Source organism: Seriola aureovittata, chromosome 12, assembly GCF_021018895.1.
Source record: "Seriola aureovittata isolate HTS-2021-v1 ecotype China chromosome 12, ASM2101889v1, whole genome shotgun sequence".
NCBI lineage: Eukaryota > Metazoa > Chordata > Actinopteri > Carangiformes > Carangidae > Seriola > Seriola aureovittata.
The window spans coordinates 12,312,699-12,335,159 of record NC_079375.1 but is presented as its reverse complement, the minus strand read 5'-3'; the positions used below and the strand labels follow the sequence as shown (position 1 = coordinate 12,335,159).

Below are 22,461 nucleotides of genomic sequence, written 5' to 3'. Positions count from 1 at the left end.
AGTCCGTTGGAGGTCACTATGAACATGTCAGATACTCAGACACGAAGGTTCGGATTAATGTGGCATGTGTACTGTGTGTCCTGTAGCCTAATGTCACGCTGCTGATTCACCTCACAACTTGTTATATAAAACACATTGTTGCTGGAGAGCGAAAACTAACTCGCAAATGAGGAGTAGCCTTGTTATTAGCTTGATGATGCTTCTCAAAAGCATCAAAGTGTAATTATGCAGAAACCTGCTGGCTGCTAAATTAGTTTTCTCTTGTTTTTCACAAGAAGAAAGTCAAGCATGTTGGCACTGATTGCTGTGCTTTACAGAGGGATAGCCGTATTAGGATGGGTGTATTAGGATATTTACATGAAGCATGGCGCTGGTTTGCCTCGTGAGTATTTTTCTAATTAGTTCGTATCGAAATGTTGTGTGTCGGGTCGTGTCAAGCTTCAGGATGCCAAGATTGATAATTGGTTCAGTTGAGTTTAAAAATCTCGTTTTTAATTCCTCCACTAAAACTGGTGAGATAATAACAAAGCGTGACATTTCCAGTAAATTAGAGCTGTGAAGATTATTCATTGTTAAAACATGAAGGTAAATCTAAACCCTGTTCTCTGGGAAAGTTTTTATCACAGTCGTAAACCGTTTACTTCCTGGATGTCCCGAGCCAGTTGAACGTGTTTAAGAGGTCCTATCTCCAGAGACGGACCCCCTGCCAGATTAATTCACTCGCTCAAATTTGAAAATCTGATATCCTTCAGTTTATCAGCGAGATCATAATGAGAATGCCCCCTTCTGGCCTGAAAGGTAAGTCCTCCTCTCAGACATCCATAAAGTTGTTGGCAAACCCAGAGTTAACTGATGATCTTTGAGGGGTTTGCAGTGTTTCATTTTAGTGTAATTATAGTGAGGATGAGACATGAAGCGCATAATTAGTTTCTGGCATTTTGCTGCACCAAGGGAGAAAAATCCTCATAGCTTAATTAGTCCTTGAGAAATCAATGGTGGAAATGCTGGAAAAACAGAACGAGTGTTATTGCTGTAATCAGGGAAACATGTCAGCTCAGATATGTGCCTGTGTCCCTTTTACATTGCCGCGCGTTGTGTGCGTCTCATGATTGGCAGCTGCTCAGGCTCTCTTGTTGTATGTGCCTTAACACTGGCCTTACTCCAGATTGGGTATTTACATTGCAGAGGCATTGCCCGGCAGAGGAAGGTTCAGCTGTGGCTGTTTCTTCAGTGTTTTGTTCCTGGGCTTTTGCTATGATATCTGAAAAAAGGTACTGGGCTGTGTTGCCATGGCAACACCGGATGGAGCTCTGTTGGATTGTGGCTCTGTGTCAAGGTCTAAGCCTCCTTGTAAGCAGAGTATGCTTACTGCGTGTTAACCATGCCTACCAACTTACCGTCTCTCCGTAGGCTGTCTGCAGGGTTATTAGTCACCTCCTTTCATGTGAGGTTGAACAACACATTTAAAAAATTCATACTTACTCTCCGTCATGCCAAAGAAAGAGAAGAGTGTGGTAGTCTGCTTCATTTATTCTCAGCACCGGCTCTCTTTTTACATGTATTGCATTGGCTCGGCTCTGACTGGAGACAACAGCATCGTGGATGATTACGTAACTGAAATGTTTAGTTCAAATTCCTTGCATGTTTTCCCTGCAGCCGTATGCTCTCATTGCAGATGCTAGTTTTAGAGAGTCTCTCCGTAATCAGCTCTGGCGTATGTACATGCTGCCAGCTTCCATACAAACTCCATATTCTGATAAATCTTTGGTTTTCTGTATCGTTCTGATCCACTCGCTCACACTGTGTAATGAGATCCTCCTCATCTTCCCCCCCTTTTTAAGCAGGATTCAGAGACGCACAGACACATAGTTTCTCAGTCCTTTGTTAGAATCTCCAAAGCTCTGTGAGTTGAGTAAAAGAAAAAAAAAAAGCTGGCTGGTGATACATGAATCTCTCTCGCTCTCTCTCTCCCTTTCTCCCTCTCTCTCTCTCTCTCTCTCTCTCTCTCTCTCTCTCTCTCTCTCTCTCTCTCTCTCTCTCTCTCTCTCTCTCTCTCTGTGTTACACAACCAGCATCCACCAGGGCTTGAGAGCCTGTGCAAAAGGCTGGGAGAGTCCTCTATTTGCCAAGCGGGCTAAAGTGGACTTAACAGGGTGGAAGTGTGGCTCAAGTGGATATGTATTGCTTTCTGAGACAGGAATACTTTCCGCCTTTTAAAAATTACAGTGCCTGGCTACTGTATTGTCCCTGCACCTCCTCCTCTGTGATGTGAGATGTGTAGTTATTAATATGCTGGTTGAACAGCGAGGTCTCTGACACTTTATTATCTAATCATATGAAAATCTTTGCTAACATGCCTGCTTATGAAATTCCTGGAAAAGTGTAACAGGTGTAATCTTATTTGGCCTGCATATCCACTGTCTTTGGCACACTCTTCTTTTTTTTTTTTTTTTTCTCCATACATTTCACGACCATTCCTAGGCCTTTAAGTTTATGCGTTATTCAATTTTGTCAAATTGCTTTCAGCATATTTTTGAATTCATAAAGCACTGTTTTCACTCCCAGGGACATCTCTAGCCTTACAGCTTTCTCATTTGAATGTTTTTAATCTCCAAAGGATCGCAAACCACTCAAATGATATGCAAAATCTAATTTATTGCGTTGTTCTCCCATTGGTTTCTTCTTTATCTGCAGCCAGCTTCGCCAGCGGCAAGGAATATGAATTTGTATTAGAAAAGAAATGAAGAAAAGGGGAGAGAAACTCAAGGCTACATAAAAGCCCCCGCTAAATGTTAACTTCTCACTACTATCCTGTGGCCATGACCTGAGGCACACCAGTTCAGAATTTTATTTATTTATTTATTTTTTGCCTCTGATATTATCTCCCATCGTTTCCTTCCCTCTCTTTTAGTGTCAGCGTTAAACTTACTCCATTAGTCTTATCATTTCGTAGCAAAGTGTAATGAGTTATGTTGTTAAGACTGTGAAAATCTTCGAACACACCCAAGAAGCGCTCACGGTGAAGTGATGGAGAGCGAGTACGCAGCCGGATAATGAAGTGAAAGTTGGGTCTTTCCAGGACTTGTGGCGGTTGCAGTGACGGTGGCACTGAACTGGTTCCCTCAGCAGCTGTGCATTAGACATGCTAAATGGCAATTTCTCGCCCACATAATTGGCTCCAGAGAGACCAGGTTTCCTGTTGGCATGTGATTGTAACAGCAACACATTCTAGGAGGCCTAAATTGAGAAGCTGCACTTAAACCCGTACACATCTCAACAAACCTTTATGAGCCATGTCAAGCTGTGTTTTGATATTGAATTTTGGTTTATTTGGTGCATTATCATTGTTTTTACGGAGTGTGAAATGTGTCTGCAGCCTTTTTTTCTCCTTCAGAAACCCCTGCTGGTTAGTTATCATATCTCAAGAAAGACATTATTTTTGTGCTAGCAACTAGGCCAGACTCGATTCAGAATGACCTTGGAATAAACTCTTGAAATAAATGTCTCCTCCTCAGGTGGACGGTTCAAGAAAGAAATTGTTGTGGATGGACAGAGCTACCTTCTCCTGATCAGAGATGAAGGAGGGCCTCCAGAGTTGCAGGTAAGAGTGTCAATCTGGAAAAAAAATGTCTCTTTTCTCCAAAGTTGCGAGATGTGTCAAGCAGAGACTGTCTGCAAACTGTCATTCAGACGGGAACTGTTCAGAGACTGGCTATTACTTCACTGCAGGACTGTGACTGGAGCAGTGTGACAGCACTCTGTGGTTGCTCTACCAAAAGCACTTAAGGGGCAGCAACAGATCAATGAGTAAGCCGAGCCAAAATCATTTTTGTGGTCAAAGAGACAATGCAGCACCTAATTGTTCTATTAGTATGTGAAATATGAAGAGTAATGGAGCCAGTGATTCATCCAGAGTGGGTTTTTACTAAGTCTTCATAAGAGAACATATTGGTATTGATCATGCGATGTGACACTGTTTTATGCTTTTTCAAAGGGGGAAAATTGATGAAGGGCTTCCCGGTAATTCAGCCTTGTTTAATGACAGAGCAGCCATCAGACTCTCATACTCAGTTATTCTTGAACCGTGGGTCTTACCTCCCGCTTACAGATCTGACAGGACTTTAACGGAGTTACCTCTGGGTGTCTGTGTTTGATAATACTTTACCCGCCTGGGCTTTCGGGAAGCCCAAAAGAATGAGATGGATTTATTCTAACATTTGCTTTTGCATGGTTACACAGTATCTGGATTATCTCACTGTATACTAATGTGTGGAGGAAAAAAATACAATATTATCCTCTCAAGTGTGGCAAGAGTAGAGAAAGTAGTATGAAATATCAAATATCCTAGTAAAGCACAAGCTAAAATCTGCTAAAATCCACATTTTTATATTAACCATGGACAAAATTACTACGTGTTATGTGAACATCAGTACTCGTAGTGACAAACCCACACAAGTATCTCTGAACTCTACAGTTCCCCCTCAGCTCCATGTATTTTAGCATCTTTTAGCGCATTGTTCTGATTTTAAACTTCATTCATTTAGAAGCAGCAGACAGCTGTTTTCAGCAAACTCTGATGAAAGAGCTAAATGGAGTCTGAATATTGGACTTTTGTCAGGAGGTCAGAAACAGGAATCCAAATGAATGCTATATGCTCTTTATCATATGTGTAAATAAGCAACTGCTTGCTAACAAGTTTGCCATATCATAACTTGTTCGAGAGTGTTTTATCTTTTCCCTATTTTTTACTATCAAAGAACAATGTATAACACATTCCTTTATTTCGCTAACTAGTAGAGGTGTAATGATTCTCCAAATCCACGGTTCCAACCTCGATTTTTCAACCACGTTTCATCTTCCGATATCGCTATACATCATTGACACTTGTATCATGGTTTCGGTATTGATTTCAGAATTGTTTTACCCTTGCTAACTAGCAAATATGTAGTATATGTGGCAAAACATGACTATTAGAATGTATTGAGTATTTTTTAACATCACTTAGCTCTTAAAAAAGTTATTCACTACAGCCTAAAGCTGTTTAAAGCTATATCAAAATAGATTTGATAAGGATTTAATTAGCAGATTCAATAAAACAGTAACGAATCACAACACTAGAGAATACACAAAGACTCGCTTGAGGCTTCATTCACTAGATTCAATGTTTCTTCTCACATGTGAACCTGGTGTGAATTTATTATGCATTTTCTATGAGCAGCTTACAGATACCTGGCCTGGCAAAGCTCCGACTTACACTTGCATTATGGTCAGTGAGGGAATGAGAATGAGTTCGGCTCAGTTGTCAGCTGCCTGTATAATTAGTGGCATAATTAAAGGCCTCCATTATGTTCCCACTCGCAGGAGGCTGAGCAGAGTTGTGGCTTGGAGGCTTGATTTCCCATTCATTCCCTATGGGGTACTGAACGAGTTGTGAGAGCTGAATGAAAGAAGAGGGCAACATGGGGGAATAGTTATCACTTGATTGTCACTGTTAGTATTACTCTGTGTTCTGCTTAGCCTCTTTCTTATACAATGGATGGTGATTAGTGCTGATTTCCTCCGCTCAGGGGAAACCTCTCTCTGCCATTTGATCATAAAGTATGCAAAGATTATCAATGTACATGACGCAGCAAATACAAAGACTCCAAGATTATGATAGCAGCGGGAATACAGAAAACAGATAGAGATTCAGTAGTAATGTTTAATCATTCACTGTCAATCCACGTAGCAGTGGTACAATGCCTCAAAACAAGACTTTCAGTGTACTTTAGCTGTTGCTACACTGCCCCCTTCTGTCTGTATATATGAACTTCCATTAAAAGATGGCCTGCATCACATGAAAATCAGTAGTGAATGTCTTCAACAACAATACTTATTTTTAATTATTAGAGCAACTGGTATTCATAAGAGATTTACAGACATGTTTTAAGACATAAAAATACTGAAATTAATTTGTGTCTCATATCATTTCACAATAAATCATTGCTGATAGGCTACAAACTAGATGTGATGTCACAAAATCGGGCTCGTACAGCCACAAACCACATTGCTGAGTGCAGCAGTGGCTCTAACGCAAACTGTTAATTCGTGTGAATGTTCTTGTGTTGTAATGAGGCAGGTTTTACTTCACAGTACCTCCTCTGCTCTCTCCTCAGTTTGCTGCCTGGGTGGATGCGGTGGTTTTCGTCTTTAGCCTGGAGGATGAGATCAGCTTCCAGACAGTCTACAATTACTTTGTGCGCCTCTCCAGCTACAGGAACACAGCTGAGGTCCCCATGGTCCTCGTTGGAACACAAGGTGTTTGCCCTTCACCTTTTTATATTTTTATGTTTCGTTAAGATATTGTTTCCCCCATAATGGAGCAGTACACTCTTTACACAGGAAGGATGTTCTTACACTGTCTTTGCGCTAATGTTAAAGGATAAGTCTGGCATATCCTACATTTTTCTTATTGTCTATGAATGCAATTAAAAGACCAAAACTAATAATGAATTAATCCAACTAACAAGTTTTATCTGTGAGCAGTAGAACTTCATATTTGACCAAAACTAAACTTAAAAACACAGAAGTGCGGCGAACGTTTGCACTTGGTGACATGTTCCTTTATTACAGTGAAAATGGGCACTGTAGTTTATCTTGATTAGATCCAATACACCATCCATGTGTATTGATCCATAGCTGAAAATAGTCCAATAGCGTATAATTGTGACCCAAGATTCACATCTCCATTAGGGATGAATGTGCTTCAGGCTGAGACCCACAGATAGTATAGGACAATCTTAAGGTACCGATAGATGACCTAACACCCTGTTGGATTTGCTCTTTCCATAGACTTTGTTGACACTAACAGAAATATCTCCCTCCTTATCCTTCAAATGAAATATTGTAATATCTTTTCTATTCTTACCCTGTTCTCTTAGATGCAATCAGTGCTGCCAACCCCAGAGTGATCGATGACTCGCGGGCCAGAAAGTTGTCAAACGACCTGAAGCGCTGCACATACTATGAGACCTGCTCCACCTACGGCCTGAATGTGGAGAGAGTCTTCCAGGACGGTGAGAGGGGCAATTTTAATAAGGTGGAAGGAAAAGGTGCAGCTTGAACACGATAATAGTTGAGGTTACAGGAGTTACACTCCTAGTTTTGCCCTTATCGCCTTATTCTCAGGCCTCGCTCACCGCAAAACCAAAGGCTACGACATCTAGACCAGTCACATTTCAGACGGCTTGGAAAGACTATAGGGTTTTTCTTTCTCAATTTCTTGATAAAACACAGAAGCCACAGCTTTTAATGAGCAACATTTTGTACGAATGATGTGAACACGACGAGGGTACAGGTTCTCTTCTGCTTCCTCCCATCTCGAGAATTTAGGTCTTGCTTAGGTGAGTGAAAAACTAATGAGCTAAATTAACTCAATCAGTTGCATCCTCTGACAACAGATTAGATCAACTCGATAATCTTCAATCAACATTTTTCCTCGTCATCCTCTGTGTGACGCTCTGTTAAACATGAGGAGAACTGCTATTAAAATATAATACTAATTATGACTTTCCCTCTCCACCCTGGGCGAACTGTGAAGTACTTCAAGCTGTTTGAGTTATTGCTCGCAACATGCGTAAATGCCTGTACATGCTTGTCTCACATGGAGTGGTTTATGTAGATACTAATGCCCCTTATGCTGCGTGCTCAGCAGCTGTGATTGGAAGTGTGAGGAACATTAACAGGCTCTCTTCAATTAATGATGCAGCAGGTATTTTAAATTCAATTTATTACAATTGTCAAACACTACAGTAAATAATTATGGAAGCTGAAATCATGACGTAGGATTGCATACAAATGTGGAGCTCTAAGCGAGAGACAAGTTAACATTCAGTTGTGTATAAATGGTGAAATATACTTTTAATGCGTCTTAAAGGTGTCTGGAAACTCTGAGTTTTCCCTGAATCCATAATTGAAGTCATGAAACTGTCATTTGGAAAGTCGGCTGCTTCAACGCTGGCACATTATCCCCTAAGGCTGCAGCTCCTTTTGAAAGCCTGTCACCCCTTCACAAAACATCTGAATATGTAACACAACTTTCACTTTGCATTTCTTTGACTGTTGATGCACAGGCACGTTGTCTTCCCTCCCTGCCTTAATTGCTTCCTGAAGCCCAATTTGAAATAATTAAAAGAGATGAAGGAGTGTTGGCTGTCTGGAGAAGTCGCTCTGTATCATGGGCCTTCTTTCTGTATTTGCCATGCTGCAGCAGGCAGCCAGGCGTTATGGTCCCAGCTGTCAGCACAACTTCAAATCATCTCTCTTTCCCTCAGTGCTAATTCACATCACGCAGCCACGAACATCAGCTCCCTCCCTCCCTCTCGCTCCACCTAGTCCCTCACTCGAGTGTGCCATGAATTAAATGACGGGTTGCACCAACTGCACGGCAAATCAGGTTGTTCAGATGGAGACAACAGTCTCATTTGGCTAATGTCACACTGCAAAAGCTCAGTGAATGACGGGAAAAAATTGCAAGTATCATTTTGTGTGATTACCTTTCTTGAAATCGAAAATAGAGGTACCTTTTTTCCCCCGCAGGAGATGTGCATGAGCCACTTAGCAGTACGTTGCTTATTACCTTACTGGAAAACAAATAGCCTGAGGTGGTTTAGATAATGCGCTCATATGCCTCTGACTGGAATTAGCTTTGCTTACTTTGTTGAGCCTTAATGCCAGTGTTGTGTTTAGGAAAACAGAAAATAGTGGCACACTCTAAACACATTAGTGACATTTTCCGAACACTTTGTATTCCTGTAAACCTGCAGACAAACTGTCCCCTCAGTTACCCTTTGTTGTGTCTGCTCAGACCTGCAGCTGTGCTAAATGAAATGCGCTGTGGCCGCGTTTACAATATCTTCCTTGTGTGCAGAGAAAACTAAGTGAAAATCTTTCATGATATTGTAATGGCACAGGGAAGAAAATCTCATCCCTGAAATTTAGCATGTCAGCTAAACATCAGGCAGACGTGTCCATCAGAACTTACCCATCAGAACTCCTGTGCTATTAATATGTATCTGTTGATGCTAATGGTTTATGCTAGTGCCCCAGACACTTCAGTCACTACAGTCATATGCAGTGGTGGGAGATAGCAGGTGACCAACATTATCAAAAATAACAAGAATGGACTTTCATTAAGCACTTATTTAGTATATGACATACATATTCATCAATTTAATAAATAAACCATTCCTCTATCGTGGCTGAACAAACCACTTGCTGATCCGCTGCCTTTTATACAAGTTTTATATCATACAAGTCTATCTCGTAGCAGTCTTCTAAAAGATATTCCTTCATTTGGTATTTTGATGACGCTGCCTGGTGGAGCGCGCTGTTGGCCCAAAATCTCCCACAGTTATTATTCGATTGGGTTGAGATCTGGTAACTGCGAGGGCGTATGATTCACATCGTTTTCATACTCATCACACCATCCAGTGACCCCCCCCCCCCCGTCATATGGGAGCATCTGCATTCATTTGGTTTTCTCATTTATTCTGTTTTGTTTTTTTCTCCTCCTCTGGTTTTTTTTTTTTCCATCCTCCCTTGTATGTATATTTAAAATTGCTGACTGTGTAGGTTTATAAATGCCTCAAGCTCTTACATTCTCTCTTTTTGAAATAGTGCCAGCTGCCTATATGTCACCACAGTATGTAGCCATGCTAAATTGTGAGAGGGGAGCACCATAACACAGCCATCTACAGAAGCGGTTGGATTATTGTGGTCGCTACATTCTCACCGCTTGATTCACCAGAATCAAGAATTTGAACGGATTAATGAACAGTCTGTTACTGTGTCTTTGCCACTCTCTCCTCCAGTTGCCCAGAAGGTTGTGGCCATGAGGAAAAAGCAGCAGCTCTCAATTGGTCCATGCAAATCTCTCCCTAACTCTCCCAGCCATTCATCAGTCCCCGCTGCATCTATCCCCTCTGTTCATATTAACCAGGTAAGTTTCACAGACAGCGGCGCTCTGTTTTACTTACTGATCATTTCACTTTACTCTAAGCTTTACACTGTTACGTTAAGTCTCCAACACACTGAGTTTACGAAATTATTGTTATTATAATTGTGTGCATTAAATTTATCCTGCAGTGACCTGCTATTGTTTTTATTCCCTCTCCATTTTCTCATTTTCTCATTTTCAATCTCTTGCCCCCCCCCCCCCCCCGGCATTTTCCCTTCTTCTTTCTGTCGTTTCCTCTTAATCTCTCTCTCTCTCCCCAGGCGGCCAATGGTGGGGGTGCATTCAGTGACTACTCCTCCTCTGTTCCCTCCACCCCCAGCATAAGTCAGCGGGAGATGCGCATTGAGACCATCGCTGCCTCCAACACACCCACGCCCATCCGGAAGCAGTCAAAGCGCCGCTCCAACATTTTCACAGTAAGTATGCGACAGCTGATGCAAAGCAACACCCACTCACACTACTAGGAGGCATGTTGCCAAGCACACTTTGTCCACCAGAGGGAGACAGGTAGCTCGAAATGCATCAAAGCCACCTCTCCTGCCTCCGATGGAGGCAAAGAAAGCGTCTTGTTCACACAGCACAATGGGCAAAGGAGAAAAAGACTAAATAGAAATTACATTAGCTCCCTAAAACGCTCCAAAAAAAAAGAATACTAATAAAAATAAAACCTTAAAGCAAATATCAAAGATAAACACTGTGGAAAAAAAATCGTCAACTCTTTTCATGTTTCATGCCTTTTTCTTTTCTAATTGGATGTAGTAAGTGCACATGGATTAAGTTTCTCATCTCACCCATAACAAACAGGGCCCTCTGCGCTGTCTAAATCTTTGACCTCCCTCCCCCCACCCCTCTTATTTTTACTAGATCCTTTCTTTGCAGTGACTTCCCTTTTGGGAAGAGACAGCAGCAACAAATCGCCAATGCCACTTTGTCCTGCTTGACCGAGCAAAACTAAAAGTCCCAGCCAGCCTATGGCCTATTTACACGCTGCTAAGAACGCATGCCAGCACCGTCTAACACCACAGCTCCACATAAGAAACGCTCTAACTGCCCACTAACCATCTCGCTGAGTCTAGATTACTCCCCAATCCTCACCCCAGTCACATCTATTCTGGCCCGAATCCGATATTGACCACCGAGATTAGATTCACTACCACACCAGTATCCCGACCCCTGTCTGCCTGCTCTTTACCCCGTGTCCTGTCGTATTTTCCCTTTGCTCTAACCAAAAGCATATGTGTGCACTAACCACTCTAATTTCCTTAGCTGTCCTAAGCTTGTCTTTCACTTGTAGCCTCTGCCCTCTTCTTCTACCCAGCCTGCACCCCTCTTTCCTCCTTTCTTCTTCTCTCCAGCCTCCTTCTTTGCTGCTAAGCCTTTCCTAATCTCACATAGCCAGACCTCGGCCTTTTCAAGCTCAGGGAGCTCTGTGGAAAACCTACCAAATATGGTCTTGTTATATTTTAAATCAATGATTTTCTATAGAGAGCTTGTTTGTACCTCCAAAAATGGTCAAAATGCATTTTTAAATTCACAACTAATGGCTGACTCAGGTTTTCCAAAAGTTAAGATGTCCCCAATTTTTTTCTCATTTTTAAAAGAAATTTCCAGAACTTTGTGAGCTTTATGAGACAGAGATCAGGCTACATGAGATTTCTTCTTTCCTAACTCCTCCCTCGTAAATATACCACGTCCCTACCTCTAAAATATCCCTTCTCCTCCACCTGTCTTGCTCCCCCTCACCTATTTCCTGTTGCCCTCTGACCCCATCTCCCATCTCCTGCTTTCTTCTCTCCCCCATCTCTTTCAAACTAACTCCTTCTCTAACCTCCCTATCTACTCCCCCCCTTCCTCTATGTCTCCTACCGCCTTCACCCTGTTACCCCTAGCTGCTGTGGGAGCCGCAGGCTTTGTGGCCTCCGAGCAGTACAGGCTGTGTGCTAGCTCCCCTTGTTGTCTCCCTTCCCCCCCTGCTAGGTAGTGACTAACCATGTCCACCAGAGAAATGAGCCTCTCCCCGTCCGCATCATGGAGATGCCGAAGCACGCCACCTACCCAGTGTGGGTGCCGGAGTGGCAAGCCGAGCGGGAGTTTCAGCTCATGACCTTCTGAGGAGCGGCGAGCCGAGGGTGGGAGGAGGGAGGGTGAGGGAGGAAAGGAGGAGGAGGAGGAGGAGGAGGAGGAAACGGAGGAGGATGAGGAGGAGGGGACGGAAAGTAAACGGGGCGATGTCGACATTTCTTCAGTGACACTTGAAGAGTGCGATGGGCTAAGGAGAGGAAGACGTACAATGCCAACCTTTTTGCCATTTTCCAAAACAACCGAAAGAGAAAATATTTCATCAACACAGCAACGGTGTCGAGGATGTCCCTTTCCTAGCTTTGTCCGTTTTAAAAATAAATTGACCTATGTGTTACAAAAAACAAGTTCTCAAAAAGTCCTGCTAGTCACAGATAGAGTGCAGGCTGCCATTCATGTTTTCTAGCCACACTTGTAAGTAGTTCACTTTCTGTTAATTTTGGGAGTTTGAAGAGAAGTACCCAATGAAAGAAAATATGCCTTAATGTCATCAGGAGATGAGCTTTGTCAGATCAATAACAGACTCACTTCAATCATTACATACAAGGTATTTTGTTCTAATAGTACAGAGGAAAAAATTGCTGCAAGAACTTTTTCCAGTCCAGTTGTAATCAGATATAAAAGTAATATTTGTCACTTTCATGGCACAGGCATTGGGACTCTTGGAATTAAGAAAAATATCCTTTGCAACGTGCAGTTTATTGAGTTAACGGTGTTGGAGAGTAAAGGTAATTACTTCTGGGTTCAGATATTTGTCCCAAATTTAATCTGACGACAAAAACATCAGATGTCGTTTATTAGAAAAGCCCCTTGAAATAGGTGAGGAATTTTTTAAAGTACACTAGTTTTGCTGTTTTTTTCGTAATGAAAACTCAAAGCTTTACTACAGAAAGTCTTATCACTCCGTCTTCTCACCGCCCTCACAAATCAATCTCACCAACCACAATCATTTCAAGCCAGTTTTTACCATAACTGTCCTCGGCCACTAGGTGTCAGCACAGTACACATTATTCTTTCCTAGTGCTTCCATGGTCTAAAACTCTAAACAATCTGTTTTGTAATCTGTCTGTGGTTTCCTGACGTCTTCAGGCTGTCTGTCCCTTTTTCGTGTTGAAAAGCACACTGTTTAGGAGTTTAGAAGAATATTAAGACATTTTTTATACCTAATTCCATCCCACTCATCCGTTCATATTCATTCAGTCCATTTATTAATGTCTGCCATTCGACGTTTCCCATTTCATATTTTTAGTCCCTTGACTTGTTGCTGGATCTCCACGTATGAAACAAAACGACAACAAAAAATAAATAACCATTTGACACTGTTTTTCAATATTTGCAGATATGTGCTTCTGTTTCCAACCTTTCTTCAACAAAAAGGGCTTTCCAACTCCTTCCGAATTAGAAGAGCATGATGGTTAGAAAAAAGAGTCCCCCTGCTTTGCCAATCCTGATAGAGAGAGGAGATTATTGATTGAGGACTTAAAGCTTGTCACTGCTTTACCCTTGGTGCTTTATGGCATTTAGGGTAATGCATAGAACTCGCACTATACGGAAACCCTAGGACTTTTGCGTCTAACGCAGGCTTAAGTCGAGTCCATTTGAATGTCTGAGCGCACTCAAAGTAGACTGTCGAATATCACGAAGTGAGACAGACTGTAGGGACTCTTCTGGAAATGCCCCGTCCACCCCTGCCCGCGCGCCCCCCCACTCCCATTCAGACATCCCATACAAAAACACGCTGTACAGTCAAGTCACTCTTGGAACTGTTATCCAGCCACCCAAAGGACACAACTTTTCCTTACATGACATCACACTGCCTTTTTGCCATAAATGAGGACTCAAGGACTAGAGGTGCCAAGTTTTTTTTTGTTCTTCCTTTTAGACTTTCCTACATTCATTTGGTCTGTTTTTTTATTTGATTCCTGCTTATTTTCCAGGGAGTATTGAAGTATTGAATGGAAAAAATGTGGTATAAATGTGTTATCATAGAGGTATTTTAGATTAGAGTAATTTAGGGTAATTTTATGAAGGCCTTCATAAAAAATCAAGGTAGTGTGTCAGGGTGTTGAGGTATTACAGAGATATTATACTGAAAGTTGCCAACAAATGAAACTGGGTTGCACCGACTTGTATGAATGTAGTTAAACTTAACATTTGTTTTTCTTTTATTTATTTATTTATTTATTTTAAGTTATTTATTTTTGCACATTCAATTGTTTCCTATTCATTTATTTATTTTCATTTTTCTCAGTTTAGGTTTGGTACAGAGATTATGAACTCTTGCATAATCGCTTTTCTATCATGAACGGATTGACGAAAATATAGACTGCTGTATATCTTGTATTGTATTTTATTTACAATGGTACTCTATAAAAAGTACATACATATAAGGAATATATGAAATAATGCCTTTATTGTCCATCCTATATTTTGTGGGAACTGCAATGTTTGGCTCAATCTGTTGAATATTTTGAAGTGAATTTGTGACTTGCTTTGTATGGTGTCTGTATAGAAGCTAAACAAGTCATCATAAAAAAATAAAATGTTGGAAAAAATACAAACACCAGAGTTGGTTTACTTGAACTCAGACTCTACCTCTTCTCCATTGGTGACTGGACATTTCTCATGTTCTGAGTGAGACCATACACACTCATGTCTGTCCCTGCCTGTACCTCATCTCTTTATTTGTGTTGGGGTGGGAAGGTTATTTTTTACATGATTTATTTCCATGTAAAGTTATATTAACTGTCTAACCTTTTTTCCTACCGCAGACACGAACTGGAACTTGAAATGCTCATGTATTTCTTGCATTTTTTTTTTTGACACTTCGATTGTTTTGACAGTTGCAAAATAAGTTTTATGTCCCAGCAGGTTTTGCAGGTCAAAGGTCAGAGGAACCAACGTGTACTGAAGTCTTCTTCTTAAAATAACCATTTTCCCTTCTCTCCCTTTAACCTGTTATGAACTTTAACTCATGTACCTACAAAAGCCCTTATCAGTGCATCAGTGCAACTATGCTAAAGGTACAGCTGAAGCTACACTGGGTGTAGCAGCAGTTGGCCTGCAGGTCCACTAAGGGCCCGCTCTGGGTCTCAAACAGAGGGAAGGATCCTCCCTCCCCCTTCCCAAAGGGTTTCAGGGCTGAGTCATGACTCAATGTGTGATCGTCCTTGGTCTCCTCTGTGTTGAGATGTGTCTAGTGTGGTCTTGGTTTGGTCTCTTTTTTAATTTTTTCTTTTGAACTTGCACGTCGATGTTACTGCTGTTTGTTCCGCTGGTCTGCTTGTCTGTTAATTTCAAGCTTCTTTTTGAGACTTTTATTTTGCAACGTCGAGTTTCTCCACAAATACTGCAAACGCTCAAAACAAAAAACCCTCACCTCCCTCCTCTGACCCCCAGTCTCTCTCTCTCTCTCTCCTCTCTCTCTCTCTCTCTCTCTCTCTCTCTCTCTCTCTCTCCCTCTCTCTACCTCCTTCACACACCCACACACACATGCTCACCCCAACATACATAAGTACACCCAAAAACTCACCTCACACCCCACGACTCCCACTGCGCCTCGTCGTCAGTGTGTCGCTTCAGTTGCTGACTGACTTTCTTGTTTTCTTGCAGTCACGGAAAGCCAGTGAGCAAGCAAAGAGCGTTGACAGTAAAACAGACAGCATAGGCAGTGGAAGGGCCATACCTATCAAACAGGTAAGCAGTTTTACTTGTATTTTATTTATTTATTTATTTATTTTCTCCTACATTTCCCATAGTTCCCTAGGTAAGTATGATCCCTTTTTGTGTCAGTGGATGTCTGTTTAACACTGATATGCTGTGCTTTGAAGATTTAATCACAGTGGATAGTTCATGGAGTTTTAACCAGTGTGATTTGGGCAAAGCCATGTGGCGCTGTAACCACTAGATGGCGACATAATACAACATAACAAATGACTTCGATGCCAGCACGAGTGTAGCTGAAGAGAGAAGAAGGCTGGGGGCTCAGACATAACATCAGATCACTTATTAGCAAAGAAATGTCCCCGTTTGTGTAAATCACACACCTACCAGACTGAAAATATACAGCTGTGATATTTTAAAGGCACAGTCGTTTCATTTCTGACATCATGAATTGCATAAATTTACATGCGTCATCGAAGAGTTATCTTACAGATAATGAAAATAATCATTCTACATGACTATAACTGATAATATAGGCCTGTTTTAATCTCGTTAATAAACACTACCAGTCTAAATATACTTATCACAGCATGACAAAGGTATACATTTTACAGACTTGAGTTAATCTGTGTATTTAAACTCATTAATGTGGGAGAGAATCCAATTCCATGATCAGTTTTGATAATAAACTTAAATCCGGAACATGGATTGTACCTTTTTAGTATAAAAGCATTTGGTCCAAGTGGAAATGTTATTATTGCTGATAATCGTCTGTGGGTAGAATTTTCTCATGAAAGTTAATTCATGCATAGCGATATAATCAACTTAGATGGCTATTAATTAGCTGAGAATTTCATTAGATCATTAGCCTGACAATTTGTTTTTTTTAAAAGGTGGTTTCATATTCTGTTACTCTGCACTAAATTAAGTAATCAGTCGTCTTCTGTTTTGAAATAGTTCACATTTTTTCCCATCTCTGAGTTTTTGCTTCTGTCTGTTCATTTCATTATGATTTCCTTCATTATTTCCCCAGTTTTATTTCTTTTTATATATTCATGCATTGCTTTAAAGGACCAGACGGGTAGTAGTGAACACCGAATTACACACTTTTGAGTAAGGATCATTTCCAAAGGTCCGAGTGTAACTGAAGGAGACGTAATTGACACATTGATTAGTAATCACTCATGATTATATGAGGGCTTTTGAAAATGGGTCAGCATCCTTATATTATCCTCTTTACCTGCAAATGATAGAAGGTAATGTCCTTTTTTTTTTTTTCTTTTTTCTTTGAAAACGTGGGGCCAAGAACGAAAAAAAGAAAATTGCCAAGGCTTTGGTCCATCTGAAATAATGACAGGGTGACACTTCCAAGCCCCCTCACTCAATCAGAAAATAACGCTTTGGGGAAACCACTGTTAAAACAGATACAGTATCTATCAGTCCATCTGTCTGTTAGTAATAGTAGATGTGCGTGTAATAGATACACTTCATGATACTGATTTTTTTTTTTGACAATGAAGACATGTTGTATCTCTTTTCTATCAGATTTATACAGATTAAGATGACAGAAGTTTAATTTGTGGATTTATTTGTGCCCAACCTCTGGAAAAATGGCCATAAATGTCCTAAAAAAAAAAACAATATGGTGATTTAAAACTTTTAGGTGGCCATTCCAAAAACACGCCGTTTCTGTTTGATCTCAGTGCAGCTCTTGGTTTTTATGTAGATTAGTGTAATTCCCTGCAGAACCTGGCTAATCTGCAGGTGAGCTGCGGGTTGATTGTCACAGATTAAACAGAATCACCCTCTGAGCAATCTTTACTGTAAACTCTCCCACTTATCCAACACAGCATAGGAGTCCAGGGCCAACTGCCCTCAGTATCATGGCAACTTTTGACAAGATAAACCATCTCCCTCTTTATTGTAAAATAACTTTTTTGGAGGGGGGGGGGGCTGGTTACAGATGTGGTGCTGGTGGTGGGGGGTACTGGTGTGATCTGCAGGCCAGTCAAATGCACAATCAAGGAGATCAAATTACAACACCCCCCCCCACACACACACACACACACACACACACCCCCCGTCCCCCTGCTCCCACCCCCCACCCATCTATAAAAATAGTGAGTGAGGATAATAATGCTGCAGTGAGTGCATTCCTGCTCCATCACCGACCCCCTCACCCCCAGCACACACACACACACACACACACACACACACACACACACCACACACCACACACACACTTTTCGCCCCCTCTCCTCGGTCTGTTACAAAGGGCCGGCCTATCAGTCAGCCTCAGTGGCAGGATGCAGCTTTTCTCCTGGTCGTCTGACAAAAGAAGGGAAAGACACTATCTCCTCTGTGTAGATATGACAATTGTGTGGACACAGAGAGCGCGTCTGACTATCGGCCTGTTTCCTTATGTCACACAGGATGAACACACTCATCTTTTTGTGAGTGTGTGTTTGCATGTGTGTGTGTCAGTGTAGAGGGGAAGCACAGGACTCCACACTTGTTACCTTTCGAAGTCAAACTATCACATACAGACCAATCCAAGGTGCCAAACAAGAGAACAATTATGATAAATAATTTCAAATCATTTGTCAAGCTTCCAGTTACTGAAAGTGACAAGCTTTATGAAAGATACATCACAGCCATAATGGGCTACTGTTCAAAGAAAGCAGAAAAATTTGTCTGCACGTGTAAAGATTTTCACATAAATGTCTTTATATCTTTATTGATCTGCTTCACAGCTCTGATAAATATATGGAACTCCACACTGATTGCGTGTATAGATTTATGTATGCTTCAGTAAGACCATGAGATGAGGAACATACTGTATATGCTTGTAAAACATGCATTATAAAGTCGCCAGAGGCTCTGTGACTGGATCATTTACTCTGTATGATTAGAGAGCCATTTAAAAAGTGTTTACAGTTCTTTTATTGACTAAATTGAGAGCAGGAGTCCGGGCAGTAAGCAACTTATTGATTGAAGGACACAGTGTTTCTTCCTGTAAAATCATCAAAAGTATCAATAGTTACAAAAGAATTAACTGAGGCGTTCTGATATTAATAATAACATTTATATTTAAGTCAAACGCATGATTTTTACTTTTGATCAAGGTCTTCTTATGAAACAGCAATTAAATAAATTAATATATACAAAATATGAAATGTTGAAATATTTTTCCTTTTTACTCCTTTTTGCTTCTTTGATTTTTTTTTTTTTTTATTTGATTGAAATTTGCTACTAATTGGTTCAGTACTAAAAAATAAAATAAAAAGGCCAAATTTATTGAGCTTCACACTGATGCTGATCTGTTTTGTCAGTAATTTTTTTCCATTGTAGGATAAGACAACATTGGAAAATATTGTCCTATACTTATATACTTATTATCTTATACTAATTGAATGATTTCAGTAGATTTAAAGAACACGTTTGTGACATGTTTGAAAGTTCTGCTCCAGGGAGAAGCTATGAACAGAAAGGTTTACTGATAAGATATGAAGAAGCCAAAACTCTTGAGTCCCAGCATGCAGCCAACAGTCAGCACTTGCCCCCCCTCCCCCTTCCTCCGTGGATGAATCAGGGTTCGGATTAGGATGATTGTCGGCAAACAGCCTGGTGCCCAGGTCACCGAGGGTCAGCTCTTCCTGATGTGTTAATCAGGATTAAAGCCTGCAGGATGGGCCTGCCTAGCAAAACACAACTCCTTTAACCCCCCCTCCACCCCCACCCCTTCAACTCTCACACACACACACACACACACACACACACACACACACACACACACACACTCGGGCTCTGGCTGTAAAAGCACAAACATTGCCCCCGTCTTAATCCCCTAATTAAGCGCGCCCCTCCTCACTATTTAACCCCAGAGAGCCTCCTGGCCCTTACACTCAGCAGCATTTGGTCACCTCCAGCAGAGGAACTGCATTGTTTACCAGTGGATTTACTCAACAGATAAGGAAAACCATGTGAGGCCCTAAAAGGCCCCAGAAGATAAAGTAGAATAGAATAAGACCTGAGTGGGCTTTGAAGAGGGGAGATCACACTCCCTAATCCCAGGATTGAGAGGTCTTCCAGAGTTCAGCATGTTATGTGTATGAATGCAGGGAGGAGGTCTGGCAAATTGGATTGTCTCCCTTTCTGAATGGCCTCTCAGCCAGAGGAATTTGGCCAGTTTTGGAGTTTCAGCTGTTCATAGTAGGAAAAACCCATGTATCATTAAACCTGTCACCCAAACAAATTATAATAAAGATGGAACGTTTAAAGGGATTTAATTACAAATGACTGTTCATTTTCTACATTTTCACCTCCATGCTGTTTTATAATTGTCTTTTACATTGATGTATGTTTGCTTTATGACTTACCACAACCAAAGTGCTCCATGTAACCACCATAACAAATCTGTAATATCAATAATAATGCTGCTTTATGGTATTTAACATCCAAAATGGCTCCTATCATCCACCATGCTGCTTTGGGAAGAGCATAAGCTCACCGTGATGTCTTGTCTCTTACAGGGAATCCTTCTGAAGCGAAGTGGCAAATCCCTCAACAAGGAGTGGAAAAAGAAATATGTCACACTGTGTGATAATGGCGTCCTCACTTACCACCCCAGTTTACATGTGAGTTTCAAAAAAGAAAAAAAAAATACCCCCCCCTTCCCTTCCCATTTCTTTTCCAATCGGCTTTATGTGTTTGTTAGACTACTGTTTGTACTCGAGGGTGCTGCTGGAGGTTTTAATGTAGGGGTTTTTCAACCACCGCGCACGATTCTCTTGATGCAATCCTATTTAACATCACTGCTGTGGTGAAACGGATCCCAACCATATATCCTCATGGTTTCTATAGAGAATTATTGCTGTACATAACGTCTATATTAGCTAACCCTGTGACTTCAAGCTCAGTATTAAGAAACAGGGTGTCCTGGTGGTCATCTCTGACCTCCCCCCCTCTGCAGTGCCCATCCCCAGTGCTGGCTAATGGAGACATGGCTGTGCTGCTGCGTGCCCGCTGTGCCCGGACTCCACGCTGGCTTGTATTTATAATGGTTCCCACCGCATGGCAGCAGAGCCTGACCAGCCTCCCACATCCATCTTTGTCAGAATCCCGCTGGGCCACTAATACCTCTTAAACACTCGGCTGGCTGGCAGCAGACAGCTCAGGAGCCCCGTGTCACACTCAGAAATGCCAGTCCCTCTGAAAAAATCCCTTTGATTCCTCCCGTCACTCACCAGTGTTTGGTGTGTTTACATCCTCTGGCCAGGTTGGATGGAAAATATTAGCAGCATCTTGTGTCTAATGAGACAGCTTGAACTTTGAACGCAAGCCCAACAGTTAGACGTGAACCTTGTGTGTGGCCTTGTTGCACTGACAGTGTGTTAGTGGTTTAATTTACAAGCAGTTATTAGTAGAGCAGCGCTGTGCTACAGTGATGTATGTAATTGACTGAACAGGCTATCTCTTGATCATTACAGCTATTACAGGTCATCGGGGCAATCTATGAATCTATGAGTCTGTTGACTTACGGAGGGAGGTGAAATAAGGGAGACAGTTACATTAGCACGGTAACAGCTCAAGCTCATTTTGAGCAGTGGAGCAGAGCCGGAGTAAGAAAGAGAAAAGGGGAAGAGAAAGATTGAGGAGAGGAGAGAGGGAAGAAGAAAAGAGGGAGGGAGACAGACTGAGAGTGGAAGAGGGGAACCTTTAATTTCGCAGTCAGCCAAGCCATCCACACAATCACCTTCTGTTAATTCTATCTGCTACATCAATTAAATTGTTTGTAGAAACTAATTGAATGTGGCTTAATCACACATCTTAATAGCTTTGCACGCTTCGATCTGGCTGTTAATTCCAGCAATAAAATGAAATGAGAGCGCTCACTGGGTAATTAGCGAGGAGGCTTGGGAAAGAAATGAGTGCTTTATGACACGGTAATAAAACAGAGGAGCCGGTGGGGGGACGGCAAAGGCCGAGCTCGCCACTATCTGGGTCTTTTTCTGCTGAGCCCAATGATTTTCACCTTGGCTTCCCACATTTGGGCGGTAGTCGCGTTAAACCAAATCAAATGGCCAAATTGAAAGAGAATGAGACTGTTTGCATTCATTAAGCCTAACATCTCGCTGTTTGGATAGACGGCGTGGGCACAGGTGATGTATAATGGCTCTACAATCATTTTTCCACTATCATTCACCCTTAGTGGAAGGTCTGAAGATGGGTTGTGACTAATGGGGATGGAAATTGAATAGTCTTTTAATTTGTTTTTCTTCCATAATTCCTGGATTCTTGTTGGTCCACTGTGTATAATCAGTTCCCTGAACTGAGGGAAATATTTTGGAAATATTTGGACTCTAACTTGTGTGCAGAGTGCAGACCACTTTCTGATGTCAAGCTCTTCTTATTTTTTACTTTATTCAGGACTACATGCAGAATGTGCATGGGAAAGAGATTGACTTGCTGAGGACCACAGTCAAGGTTCCTGGGAAACGACCACCCAGAGCGGTGGCCACCGTTGCTCCCACTGCTAGTCCCAAAACCAACGGGCTCACCAAGGACCGCAGCACCTTGCAGCTGGGCATAGGAAACACAGGTATGAGTCCCTGCCTCATTACAAGGCTAAAGGCCAGATTAATGGGTACAACTGTGGATTTTCATACTCTATGTAAGATGCAGTATTTTATGTTTAATTGTTTAACAGATTAGTCAGTTGA

At 41.6% G+C, this 22,461-nt stretch overlaps 1 protein-coding gene across 4 annotated transcripts in view; it reads left to right on the top strand.

The window, feature by feature from the left end:
- Window positions 1-22,461, top strand: part of agap3 (ArfGAP with GTPase domain, ankyrin repeat and PH domain 3) — a 115,705-nt gene that overhangs the window by 55,340 nt on the left and 37,904 nt on the right. For 3 of the 4 annotated variants that reach the window (XM_056391305.1, XM_056391306.1, XM_056391304.1), the window contains exons 4-11: window positions 3,516-3,601; window positions 6,156-6,297; window positions 6,921-7,055; window positions 9,852-9,979; window positions 10,258-10,413; window positions 15,689-15,772; window positions 20,272-20,376; window positions 22,169-22,340. In XM_056391305.1, the coding sequence (XP_056247280.1) occupies window positions 3,516-3,601; window positions 6,156-6,297; window positions 6,921-7,055; window positions 9,852-9,979; window positions 10,258-10,413; window positions 15,689-15,772; window positions 20,272-20,376; window positions 22,169-22,340 (1,008 nt within the window). Of the gene's footprint in view, window positions 1-3,515; window positions 3,602-6,155; window positions 6,298-6,920; window positions 7,056-9,851; window positions 9,980-10,257; window positions 10,414-13,415; window positions 14,638-15,688; window positions 15,773-20,271; window positions 20,377-22,168; window positions 22,341-22,461 lie in introns of those variants that run through there. The other variant, XM_056391307.1, reaches the window with a different exon arrangement.